Below are 14,582 nucleotides of genomic sequence, written 5' to 3'. Positions count from 1 at the left end.
CTTTATGTTTTAAATTTTTTTTTTCGAATTTTTAAATTTCAATGTTGTAATTTTCTATTTTCCGACTGAACAATGAATTTTCTCGGTTTTAATTGTTCAACGTATTCTATTTTACGATTAAAATATGTTGTGAATAGTGCAGATGAATAGTTGTGGCCTGAGTTGTGGCCTGCGGTGTTAGATGAGTTGTGGCCTGGAACCCCTAATTTGAGGGAATGATGATGTGGAGGGGACTTGCGGCCCAAATCCGGGCCAGGGTTATTCATGCTCTTAATACCAAAGGAGAAGCCTACACATATATGCTCGCCAATCTTTAGCTCAATATATGCGTGCATGGTAATTTTATTTGATATACTTACCATTTATGTGAAAAGTAAAATATAGGGGTGAGCAAAATAACCGAAACCCGAATATCCAAACCGAACCAAACCGAAAATTTGAAATTCGGTTTGGTTTTTTCGTTTTTTCGGTTCGGTTCGGTTTTAAAAATACAAAAATTTCGGTTTTTCGGTTCGGTTCGGTTCGGTTCGGTTTGGGTGGAAAAAAAAACCGAAAAACCGAATTATATTTTAAATATATTATTATATATTTTTATCCTATTAATTTAGTATATTATATCATATATATAATATATATTCTTTTAATATATTTTTATATAATAAATATTATATATATTCTATTAATTTTATATTATATATATTTATACTATTAGTATATACTCCCTCCGTCCACGAAAATTCGTCCCGGTTTGACCGGGCACGGGTTTTAAGAAATGTAATGGAAAGTGAGTTGAAAAAGTTAGTGGATTGTGGGTCCTACTTTTATATATTAGTTTTATAATAAAATGTGAGTAGGAATGAGTTAGTGGAATATGGGGTCCACTACCAAAAATGGTAAAGATGAAATGGGACAAATTTTGGGGGACGGACGGAAATGGAAAACTAGGACAAATTTTCGTGGACGGAGGGAGTATAAAATAAATTAAATTAGATATATTAATATATACTATTTTATTCGGTTTTTCGGTTATGTTTTGAATTTTCGGTTTCTCGGTTTGGTTCGGTTTTTAAGTTCGGTTTTTGGTTTTTCGATTTTTGGTTTTTCAGTTCGGTTCGGTTTCAATTTTAGCCTAAATTCGGTTTTTCGAGTTCAGTTCGGTTTGGACGAAAAACCGAACCGAAACCCGAATGCACACCCCTAGTAAAATATGACGGATTGAATGACAAACCATGACTTATTGTATTTTTCAAAAACTTCAATTGTCATGCATGGCACGGGTGAGATACTAGTTGATTGTAATGACCCAGTGATTGAGTTTTCACCTCCCCAATTCTAGGCGCAGGTTCGACCCCATGATTGGACCATTTTATACTTTTCTATTCCTATTCTGATGAGATTAATATTGTAACGATCCGCCCTCCTAGGGTATAATAAATTCGGCGGTCGCTACCTAGACAACATAAATACAACGAGAGCAAGGCTAGGGTTTCATTTAAAGAGATTTGACCTGGGTATTTAACGTGCTATTGAAGTAATAAGACAACAGTTTAATCAAGAAAATCAATAAAGAGTAGATAACATAAATGACGATCAAAGTCAAGGGTTGACACGAATTCAACAAAACAAGATATGTCTCAATCTTCTAATCCTAAGAGAAATAAGTTTGAAATGACTAAGTAATAGAAATGAGTTTCAAAATTTAGCGGAAGCATCCAAGAGAAAGTGAAGCCATGTATGGAGACACGACTACACTCGAAGTTCAAAATATCCATCTTATTAATTAAGTTTGCTCAACACCCGCCAACGCTCGTCGCCATTCAACCTGCACATAAGGAAAACACATAGAGGGCTGAGTATTTTGAAATACCCAGTGAACTCGTTGCCAAAACATTTTATTTAATAAGTTATGCCACCCTTACCATAGTGAACTCGAGTTTTAAGCAGTTATAAAAGAATATCACGAGTATCACAAAAATTTTCTTAGACTGGCCAGTCAAACAACTCCCCCACTTTTCTCATCAATTATCACAATCACAATCACAATCTTTCCATGGTGCGATGAAAGTGTGGCCACACTTTTCGCCCACGAGACCGGCCGACTAGCAAGGACGGCTCCCGATCCCACCGTGTACACAGCCTGGTAGTGTTTGCGGCCCGTACTCAAACCCGAATTCGTTTATACATATCCATAGCCACTGTAGCCTAATGGAGCGTACTCACAAACTAGGCATCAGACACACAATATCATCAAAAACAATCACAGGCATGACATAACGTTTCAAACCACCCTTATAACACCAATCAATATTTTTGCAAGAAAAGAGAGTTTAAGAATAAAGCCCACCTCGACTGCTTAGATTTCAAGTATGTTCTTTCCCTTTGTTATCCTGCTTCGCAACCGAGGTTTCACCTTTTTACCACATAGGAACATATCACAAATCAGTTTCAACATCAACTCCTAAATCATGCATGTCTCAATGTTTCCCCTTTTTCCCACCGATCCAGTTTACGTTTATCATTCAAACCAAGACATATTCATCATATAAGTTTATTCACTCAACAATCTTAGATCTAACATCAACTTATGTCATACATGAGGGTCGTTAACGTGTCACACCCACACACACGCACACACACACGCACGCACACACGTACAAACACGCACATATATTTTCCAACCACTTAACCCACTTTCACTCAATCTAGATGCATGGGGGTTCAAGAATACCGATTAATCGGTTAGAAAGAAGAAGATTTATATATAGTTACCTTTTCTTGTCAAAACGAACGGTAGAAACGAAGTAGAGACTTGATTCTTCAAAAATCTTGAGGCTCAAACTCTAATTCTTCTCAAAAGATGAAGAATTATTGGAGAAAAATGGGAGAAGATTGAGAGAGAGGGAAAAAGGGAGAGGGGCGTGTGATATGGGGTGGGGTGGGGTGGGGGGGGGTGGGGTGGGGGCGATTTCTTTGGGGGCTAGGGTTAGGTTTCTGATGCACTATTTATTAGCACTAAAAATACCTGCAAGTTTACAGGATAGATCTAGTATAGCTAAAGGTCAGTACCGGGATATCGAACACAGGGAATAAGATTGCAACTGTCTATCATATACTAAGCGTTATATACTATCTAGAGACACACATTATTTTTGGTTTTTGGTTTTATAAACTAGACATAAATATAAATAAATAAAATAAAATAATACAAAACAGGCTAAAGAATGTAGAGTTTTAGGATCCAACTAATATAACCTAGTGATGATTAATCTCATAGAACCTTTACCTTTATGTGTCTCCAGGATTATTAGGAAAGTCGCGATTATCAGATAAGCCCCCTCTCGAGTGTACCTATCCAGTAGATTAGACTCTAACTATCAAAGTCTCATTCTAATAGATTAGATTCTAACTTCTTAAGTTCGTAAGACTCAAGTCCTCACAAAGGGTCCCCTCTCTCGAGTGCAGATAAACCTATGTGTTGTACCCGTTCCTTTTACCACGTAAAACTAGCTATCTCTCGATTAATCTAGCTAAACGGACATAGTTCTAAAGTTGGCCAGACAAAAGAACAATAAAAGCACAAGAACAAGCAAAACAATCACAAGAGCTAGGAAAAAGTTCAATTCTATAAATCAAAACATGTTCATAATAGTCTTCACAAAAACCATACAAAAGATATTTAACTACTCATAGACAAGTAGTAAAAATCAATAAAAGTACTAGACATGAAAGAAATAGATAAAACACAAGGTTGATTCTTCAATCTTCAGTCTCTCTTGCCTGGATCTGCAGAGCTCCGCTCCAATGGGAGATGGATGAATTGATGTGTGAAATATGGAATTGAAGAATGTGTAGAGGGGAAAGGATTGGAGGTTCTGAGATGAAGATTAAAATTAGGTTTAGAGGTATTTATAGGCTGGAAAAAGGTTAATTTTCGTGGCCTTCAAGATATGGGAGAGATTTGGCTTCACAATATAATAATTTATTTTCTTTCGTGAATTTCCGCCTAAATTCCCGTCAGCTTTGACTGCACTGCGCAACGTTCGTAGAATAGCCATAACTTTCTCCACAGAACTCCGATTGAGACGTGTGAGATATCCACGCGAAGCTCTTTCGAAGACGAAGAGAATGGTATACATTAAGCATCGATTGGACTTCAAAATCGCTGGAAGAATAAGCTCGAACAGAGGCTGCTGCACCTTGGCCTTTTTGCACCTTTTTATATCTTTTTCTATCATTTATTAAGAAACACATCAAAAATACCAAATGTATAACATATGCAATTTAAGAACATAATTTGCATGATTGACATTTAAAACGAGTCAAATCTAGCCCTTAAAAACATGCAAAATCCGTGTTTGTCAGTTTCTCTCCTATTTATAGGGTTAAATAAAATCTTTAGGTAATTAAATAGAATATTTGAGAAGATTTGATTCTCCACAATTAAATAAAATAAATATTGTGAAGTAGAGAGGAAATGAAAAATGGTGTTAATTAAGGTAGAGAAATAGGAGATATTTTTCGAAATCTTGGCTATTTAATTAGCCAAGATTTTGTTTGGTATTTTACGGAGTAGAATACAAATAAAATAAAAGAAAATCTCCTATGTAGAAAGGAAAAGTGGCGTGAATTATGGGGAGAATAGGGAGTAGGCGAATTTTGCCTATGATTTATGTGTAGGATTTATTTAAATATTCACGGAGAAGAAAGATATCACGGAGCAGAATAAAAATAATAATTCTCCTACTAAGAATAGGGAATAGGCGTTAATATTGGTTCTTCCATAAGGAATAGATTTTAAATATTAACTAAAATAAGATATGGCAAGATCTCCTTGAGGTATGGTAAGATTTGCTAGAATATTTATATTCATTCATGGAAGAGAATAAATAAGGGATCAAATAATATAATAAAATAATCCCTTTCTCCCATAAATAGTAGATTTTCAAAAATCTCCTTGGAATAACATAGGGGTCGAAAATTTCATAGGGGGAATAAGGAATAACCTGACTTTGGATTTAATTTAGATAAATATCCCAAGAAATAAATTAAATCCAGAAAAATTAGGATTTCTCTCCAATAATTTAATGGGGTTCGAAAATTTCAAAAATGAAAATGTGGTTAAAGTATTTATGGAAATATCCTAATAATCTCACTCACCCTTAAACAATTAAATCACCACATAATTTCACCTTTTCAAATATTCATAAGCCACGTCATATACTCAACGAGTTTGACTTTTCAAACTCCAACTCAACCCTAGACGCGTCTCGGTCATAAGAACTTATGGAATAAATTCGTTCATCATTTAATTCGCGTCTCCTACGTCATCAGTAGTATTAATTAAGAAATTTTACGGCTCTAAAATTAGGGTTCGAAAAAGTGGGGTGTTACAAATATATTTATTTTTAACCCATTACTAATGCATTTATTTAAAATTGGTAATGTCTCCAATCTTTTATTATATTTTTTATATTTTCGTAAGTTTGTTATGAAGCTTAATTATTTTTTATTATATTTAATTTTTTATATTTTCTATTTGGCATGCATTAAACTTTTGAATGTGTTTTTTACTTGTTTTTAATTTATTTATATTTATCATTTTCCAATATTTTTTAAAGTGAATCTTCTGACTGAAAAATAATGACATGTTAAAATGAAGATAAAAGATTGATTCTAAAGCTCCAAATCGATATGTCCACTAACTTATTTGATTTCGCATGCTTTTATGTCTACTAAAAAAACAGCTTGTAAAATAAATTCTGTCACATCTTGTTGCAACAGATGAGAATTTTTTAGGCTGACGGCAGCAGCTCAAAGAATTAAAGGCCATATCTACATATACACGTATTATCGAAAAGGAATTGTCTGCCATATTCTTAGCTATTCATATCGTATAGTAGAAGAAATTTTTCGAAAATTGATAAAATGAATGATAAATTTGAACCAATAAACTAAATCATAATATTGCATTGGGATATGTGGTTTGAGAGTTTAATTGAGGCATGGGCTTCTGCCTTGCTGACTAGGTGTTTTTAATTATTTTAACCAAATTGATACGTTATGAAAATTTGGATACAAATAGGAGGGGGAAAACATAACAATATAGCAGGGGACATGAGATGTACAAATAAAGTACTCCTATATGATGTATCTAATGCTAATTAAGATTCATACAGTCCATAATTTGGGTGAACCATCCTAGCTATTCATCTACCTAAACTGTAAATCAATGCATGCAAGAAAACGAAATTAATTTATATTTCAGAAAAATAGCAACCACAATATGCATATAGTAAATTATAACAGTGAATGCTAATGATACATATAATATGTGTGTGATCTTTGCTTTAAATTGGAGTAGTATTCCTATGTTGCCCAAATTTGAATATTCTACCTCACATCTATATACATACATGACTTGATATAAATAATATTGCAATTTTAAGTTCTAATTCTAATTTTGAATCTCATCGTAAATAATTAGCTAGACTAAGTTTTTATCGAAACGAATATATATTGCATGATATTTACCCAAAGAAAACAATTACTAGAAATTTAGAGCATATATTGGAATCCTAGCTGACTATTTAATGGGCACGGCGTCTCTTTCATATAGACCGTCCAGATTTATTTTAATCCATTTAGTAATTCTAAGAATAAATAACTTATAGTTTTTTTAACTTAAAATAACCAGATCTAATTATTTAGACGAGGGAAGGAGAGTCCACTATCAAATAATTATTGATGGCATTTATACTGCTACAATCGATATTTAAATCATTCAACCATAGATATTTGATCCCTCTCTCATACATACACCAACAAATACTACAAAACAGAAAATACACGTATCAAACATTGAAATAAGTAGGGACAATCTCCAAGAAATCAGAATATTTTAGTTAAGGTAAGATCAATTACCTCTATATATTGGTAATTATATTAGTACACCTAAATATACAACTCATAGTCAACGAATAATAAGTCTTCTTTCAAATCGACCTATCCAATTTAACCCCACCCCCTACCCAATGAACTCATACCCATGCTTGCTATACATATTCAACGAACAAGAAATGCATATGTACAAACATAGTCTTTCTCCAAATTAATGTTCTTGTCCTAATTAGCCGCGATGCTCAAATAGGTAGATTATCATTTTCACTCGTAAATTAAGACTAAACTAAATATTTCCCACACATAAACACACCTTCTACACATTTATCCAACGTAATTATAGTGGTTGTAACCAACGGTAGCGCCGATCACAGGGTGATTGATGGTTTATGGTCAGTTTGCCACCACCCTGATCATGTTTGCCATGACATATTAATAAATTTTTGACAAAAATATATATTATTATAGATCCAATTCCAATTAGATTACTATTAGTCCATATGTTTCTTAAGTACATATTAAATCATAGTAATTCACCAAATTAATAAACCACATAATCACGTCGAACTCATTAGAGAATTAGACAATTAATTAAGCGTCGAGCAGCAACCGGGATAATTTACATGCTGTCCACATGTGATGTGTCCATCCATTAATAATTTCTAAACAATCAGACATATCACGATGAGTGATTGCACCTTAAAGTTCTTTTTAAAAAAGTCACATTTGGTTCACGGTAAACCACATTTGGAACCGGCGCGCGATTGATAATGATATTCCAATATACTAAAGTCACTACCACCATTTGGTTCACGGTAAAATAAAAAAGTATAATGGAACGAGTTAAAAATACTAACCTTTATTATTAACTCTTTTTTCTGGCGTATCTTTAGCTTATCCTTTATTTTTAACAACAATTTAATTAAATTTGTGTATTTAACTAAGGGGCCAATGGGAAATTGGGGGTCTAACATTAAATTTCTTAAATGTTAGCAATTAATTTCATTTTCTTGCATGTATAGATTTACAGTTTACAGGTCTCCGACTTTTTTTTTCTAAATTTGAAGACAAAACAAGAATATAAAGTGTATCAATATGCATACTCAGTTATAACAATCATGTTCAAACTAAAGTGTGAGTTCGGATTTGGATCTTCATTTGTTACATATAATCCTAATTTTGTGTGTGTGTATATGTGTGTTTTCAATCAAATTAAAACAAGGAAACATATTTAATTATTCATTATCTAAAGTCAAAACACTCGGATGTAAACATATATCTGTATAATCATAAATTTACATTTAATTAAATACTCCAAAATAGAGAGATTAAAAGAACATACACTGGGTATCGGTATTCTGCGCAAGTTTCCTGGCTAGAGAGACTTGGGGGGACATTATCAGAATAATCGCGATCAAAATGTTAAGAAAAACAATTACTTTCCTACCCATATTTGAGATTGAAATTTAGTTAAAAGAGTGTTGCTTGTTTGTTGGATTTGCTATTCAATTTATAGATAAATTTGAGCAATTGAGTGGTGGAGAATAGACGGATGCTTTAGCTACTTTTCTATCGTTTATAGAAATTGAGAGAAGTCAATGTAGTCATTCCAAGATTGACGTAGATGTGGATTGGGGAATGGGGAATGAAACTTAATTACTCCCTCTGTCCCCCATTAAGAGTAGCACTTTGACCGGACATGGATTTTAAGAAATGTAAAGAAAAGTTGGTTGAAAAAGTTAGTGGAATGTGAGACCCACTTTTTTATATTGATTTTATAATAAAATGTGAGTGAAATAAGTTAGTGTAATGTGAGACCTATTTACCATTTATGGTAAAAATGAAGTGCTACTCTTAATTAGAGATGGACCAAAAGGGAAATTAGTAACTCTTATTCGGGGACGGAGGGAGTATTTGATATCGTTTTGTTGGAGACCGGTAAAGCATTGAATCCCAGATAGATAGGAAGGCCCACCCAAATGATGTTCTGTATGAAACTTAATTATTTGTATATCGCGTCATGTCATGTTCGGTGCTTAAATTTTGGCAATAACAATGAACTTCATCAATGACAATAAGAACAAATCTAATGAACAAGAGCAACACTCTTTATTGATTAAGTAGTGAGTTAATTAGTTAGTAGTTCTACAATGTAATCACCTGATTAACTTCTTAATCATGTTTATGAGTCACCAGAACTTTATATTTCTTTCATAAAAGACAATGAGTTGAATACATGTTTTTGTCAACAGCAGATATGCTTTAATGGGTCCCACAAGAATTTATCTTTAAGAAAATGAAATGTAGTATCCGTACAATACGTGATGACTCTATATATATAATCACCTCGCCTAACAGCTCACACGCCACAATGTCACTAATACTCCTCCTGGTAGTGTCCGGCGCCCTCCACCTTGCCGGCGGGGTATGCCTCCCGCCATCTCACCCCCCACCTCCACCACCGCCATCTCCGCCGCCGCCTCCACCGTCGCCTGTGCCTGGTGGGGTCGACTGTCCCCCGCCTTGGCTATCTCCTCCGCCACCGCCGTCGCCAGTGCCTGGTGGGGTCTACTATCCCCCGCCCTCACCGCCATCTCCTCCGCCGGCCCCCGTTCCTGGGGGCAACAACTGCTCTCCCCCAATGCCAACATGCTCCGTCGACATCTTCTCAATGTCGGCGTGTGTCGACGAGATCGGCTGTTGCCCGCTCATTGCGGGCTTGCCCCAGCTGGAGGCCGCCATCTGTGTGTGTGCTGCCGTAAAGATTAACGCTTTTAGCCTTAATCTTTACGTGCACTTGTTGGTCGGCTGCGGGATGACCCTGCCGGACTGCTTCACTTGCCCGTAGGAGGGATGGATCTACTACTTGTTATCTCCCTCTTTATCTATATCCTAAATAAACTTATTTGCCTTTCTTCTTAATTACAGCTTTTAACTTTTATTGCTTTCTGTTATATAACTTCACTACTACTAATCTACTTATCTACACAAAAAATCCCTACTCATGCTAGTTGCTACTACTAAAAATGGAATAATCCTCACGAAAACTCCATAATCATGTGTATTAGTAGAACGAGTAATATAACTTCACACTTGTCATATTTACTAACCACACTTAAATAAATGAGCACGGATTATATAATAGTATTATATTATAGATGATGGACCATTAATTATTGTAATAGACTTGCCAAGCCTAATTTATACATTACAGATCCGATATACAGGAGTAGAGTATATATAAATATATCCCCAAGAAAGTCTCAAATGCCTATAATTAAGAATCGTTTAAGTAGGTATTGCTTCATTTCAACACCATTTAAATAGCTAATTTAAGTTTTTGTATCAAATTAATAAAGAATAAAAGCTAATTTTAAATATACTACTACTATTTTTATACTACTATTTTAAAGATCAAATGATATGCTTGTTCATTTATGGGTAACTGAGTCATGACATCAATTTTTTATGCCTATATATGATTTCTCTGTATGTGTTTATATATAGTAGTAGTACGTTTCTAGGTATGGGTGTATCATGTACATCAGAAATTTTAATTAATTGCAATCGAATTTGTATATTGATGCTTCAATTTATCATATGATTAAATCTTTCGAAAATCTGCCAGATCACATGATATGCTTGGTCATAATTTAGAATAGAAATTGACCGAGTTTCCGAGTCTGGAGTTGGATCGTCTATCTGACCGATAATTATAACTGTACATGACTAGTAACAATTTCTAATAAATATAGTGTCCTTGAGCTTTCCCGTGAATGTAGGATTATTGGCCGAACCACATATATAGTTGTGTCGTGGCTATTGTTCAAGTTTATTGCTCGTTATCTTGTTTTGCTGTTAATCGAATTGCATTCAGAAAAAAACATGTGTGGTTGATATTCATAGTTTCTATAGTCAACAAATGTTTATGTGGAAGGAATATGATTGATTATTATTATATGTTTTACTTTCATACTTTGCGTCCAAACTTTTTTATCCATATCTCTCCTATTTTACATACTTTCACTATTTTTCTTCTCTCTTACTTTACTAATTTTTATTAAAATATGTAGCATCCACAAGTGAGACTATTTTTATGGACGGAGGGAGTAATAAGTTGTAATACCCCAAAACCCACCTTAGACGGAAATTGATTTTCCGGTGCTATAAATCGCCGAAATTATAATTTTCGGTGAATAATTCGAAATAATTAACAATATATATTTTGATAATTCAATAAATCATGAAATAGAGAAATATAGGTCTTAAATAAGTGTGAGAAAAGATATGTGAGCAAAGAATTGAGTTTTAAAGAGTTTGAACAAAAGTCATGGATTAGAGTTTTTCGATGATTTCTTCGGGAATAATTAGAAATATTCGTTATGCAATAATTTATATGGAATCTAGAAGCTAAAATAATAAGTATAATGTAAGCTTGAATTAAAAATGTATAGTGTGTGAAGGAATTTTAGAAAATCAAAGAAAAGTTTTTTGATAAATTGAATGTTTAATCGATTAAATTATGCTTTGATTCTGAATTAGTACTAAACTAGAATTTAGTTGCAATAAGATGGTATATATAAATCATAAATGTTGAATCGTATGATATGAAAATAATTTAGCACAAGAAAATAAATTTAGTTAGGAAAATTAAATAGAATAAATTAGTAGATAAATATGAAAACTTCTAGAATCTGTCCACCTCACTATAACACTTGTCCAACACTTCTTCTTCCTCATATTTTGATAGCTAAAGTCGTGGCTCCATAGAGGAAGAGAACGGTGGGTTCTTAAGCTCTTCCTCCCTCTCGATTTCTCATGGTATCGTCATTCTAATCGCTTAAACTCTAATAAATCAAGTAAGTTTTACCTATCCATACTATTTTTATAGCTTGAAAATTGATACATATATATTGTGTTATGATATCAGAAAAATTAGGCCTCTTGGGGTTGGAATGATTAAACCATTTAAATTTCGATATGTTGGTGTTTACGCGACCGTGGGCCTTCGTTCACTATGGTTTGATGTTTGAATTAGAAGTGGGATCGCATGGATATTTGATGTGGATGAAAATTCGGGCTAACACGAATTTAACGGATTTTCCGACATCGAAAACCTAGTAGGGATTTATCTTAAAAATACCAATGTTAAGTTTATATACTTGTGTTATAATGGAGATAATTAGGAATGGATAGTCATGGTGTTACAAGTTAAAGTGTGATACTATTGGAATCATTTTTTTTATAGTGTGAATTTTGAGAAATCTAGTTAATATGTCTATGGTATAAGTTATGTACTAGAATTTGTAACATCTCCTATCTGACGGCAAGGGATGTTTCATAAGCACTCCATAAGATATAGATTCATAGGTTCAATTTTAAATTTAGGCTTAGTCCACTTGAATATTGAGCCCAAACATAATAAAAAATATGAGGCCCAAAATCCCATTTGCCTTGAGGAACTCAAGTCCAAAAAGAAAGAAAAAATTTGAACAGATCTTCCTCTCATGTTTGAGTAAGGTAGACTGAGGACTAAAGAAAAAGATGATAGTTATTGTTTAGAAAATATAAATATGTGTCGCCCAATATAGAAAATATGATACCAAAGTACTAGGGATTAGGGGAGTATGGCTGGTACTCAAGTGTAATATCACGATCGTATTTTTTAAGAATAGAAAACACAGTTTTGATCACGATTAGGGGAGTATTAAAGAAGCGGGAAAGAAAGGAGAAAAACAACACAACTCGACAATAGCTCGGAATAAATGGGAATGGCTCGACTAAAATCAGAGTATCAATTCAACAATTAACAACTAGAAACGAATATTATCTCAACAATACTTGAAATCAAAAGAAACAACATTCAGCGGAAGTATTCGAGAAAATAATATATTACGTATGAAGGCATAATATGTTTGGAATCTTTTATTTGCTATCTTCTTCACTTTCATGCTCAACACCCACCGGCTCGTCGTGGCTCAATCTGCACAATCATATGCACGGTTCAGTACTTGATGCACTCAGTGGACTCATGCTGAAAATATTTCATAAAAAAAAGTATTTATCATGCCACCATGGAGTGACCTCGGGGTCTTAACTTTGAAAATGCCCGAGAAACTAAAATCATTTTCATCGTAAAATTCAGTTGATCAACCATTTTCCCATAGATGTCTATCATATCTGGACCATTGATGACAAGGAATATGGCCACATTCCAAGTTACTAGATCGGTCAACTCGAAAGATGGCGCACGATCTCCCATAGGCGTAGGGACTCACTCTCTAATCAGACCCGAATTCGATTAACCATAGATGGCAAAAGCCACATCAGATAGGTTCTAAAAAAAACAAAACATGGCATGACAAATATTCACATCATTTTTCACATCAAAATATGCTTTAGAACATAGTACTTATTAAAAAAAAAAGCTCACCTCAATCACTTAAAGTCTTAACTTATGTTCCATTTCGTCCTCAAAAAATGTGCGTGAAGCCGATTTGATGTACTCTAGGCTCAATCTTCCATTCAAATAATTTGGCCTAAACCAAATTAAGTCCAATTCATTTCCTTTACTAAAACAGGAAGCCAAATATTTAAACTAAAATCACTTGGCCCAAACACTTAAATAAAACAAGGCCCAAACCTTCACTCTTTCTCACCTAACGTGAAATCCCATTTTGGGATTTGAAGTCCCCAAATATCAGCACCTTACTCTACTATATGTCTTGTTACGTCAAGAAAATTCTAGAAACGTGATATACCTAATAATTAGTACTACATGCTATCCAATTAATGTTTGATGCACGTACATCTATTTGATACCAAACTATGAATATCAAATCTCAATCGCTGAATGCAAAATTGTTAAAATGATAGTATGTTGTAATTTGTGGAAATCGATATTCATTATAATATCAGGGATATACTCTAGTCCGTAATCTACTCAACGCAAATGCATAGTTAGGGATATTGGAGATTTTTTTGTCGTAAGAGATGAAGGAAAATATTTGTTTCTACTAGTGAAATAAATAAATTGATTCCATCTACAAAATTAACCTATTCACTAAATATATTTGATTCAATCTACAAAATTAATCTAATTGGGGAGTGTTATATTGCTAACTCAATACCTAATTGCTAACTACAACTAAATAATAGCCATTAGATATTCAAATTAAGGGCCTAGATCATCAACCACGAAATGTCAATACGATCAACAAAAAACGTCAATAAAGCCATATGATTAATTCCATAAAATATCAATAGGGGTATTAATGTCAATTAACTACATGTTTAGTTATAACTAACTTTTAAAAGAAATCCCAAAATGTTAAATTCATATAACATATATCAAATTAAAGATAATTTTATAAGGATTTCAACGATATCATACATGCATATGTTCCGACGTCAAAATTTGAAAAAAAATTCGAAATTTTTTCAATTTTTTCGTAAAGCAAAAATGTCAACATACTATATAAAATATGTCAATATAATATATGTAGAATGTCAATATAAGCAATGGGTTAACATTCTTAAAGCATTGTGTTGACATTCTCAAGGCATTGTGTTGACATTCTCAAGGCATTGTGTTGATATTTCCGAAACACTATATTGGCATTTTCATCTAAAACCCTAATTTAGCGTTTTTTTTAATCTTTTTTGATTTTATTAATAAAAACGAA

At 33.4% G+C, this 14,582-nt stretch overlaps 1 protein-coding gene and 1 long non-coding RNA gene across 2 annotated transcripts; both read left to right on the top strand.

Annotated features, from left to right (window-relative positions):
* The first annotated feature begins 9,268 nt into the window (after positions 1-9,268).
* LOC125210118 (36.4 kDa proline-rich protein-like) lies at positions 9,269-9,745 on the top strand. The gene has a single exon (XM_048109697.1). It carries the CDS (start codon positions 9,269-9,271, stop codon positions 9,743-9,745), a length of 477 nt encoding a protein of 158 aa, XP_047965654.1.
* Positions 9,746-11,651: 1,906 nt separating this feature from the next.
* LOC125216286 lies at positions 11,652-12,165 on the top strand. Its single transcript, XR_007175399.1, has 2 exons — positions 11,652-11,756; positions 11,828-12,165. It is a non-coding gene; the product is annotated as an uncharacterized LOC125216286 (long non-coding RNA).
* Positions 12,166-14,582: the final 2,417 nt, after the last annotated feature.

The sequence above is a fragment of the Salvia hispanica genome, chromosome 3 (assembly GCF_023119035.1).
Source record: "Salvia hispanica cultivar TCC Black 2014 chromosome 3, UniMelb_Shisp_WGS_1.0, whole genome shotgun sequence".
In the NCBI taxonomy this organism is placed as follows: Eukaryota; Viridiplantae; Streptophyta; class Magnoliopsida; order Lamiales; family Lamiaceae; genus Salvia; species Salvia hispanica.
Note: the sequence above shows the minus strand (reverse complement) of the source record. Positions and strands in the feature narration are given on the sequence as shown.

Bases quoted from the DNA above. Each gene is read 5' to 3' on its own strand.
- LOC125210118 (XM_048109697.1), top strand. From the start codon at position 9,269: ATGTCACTAATACTCCTCCTGGTAGTGTCCGGCGCCCTCCACCTTGCC.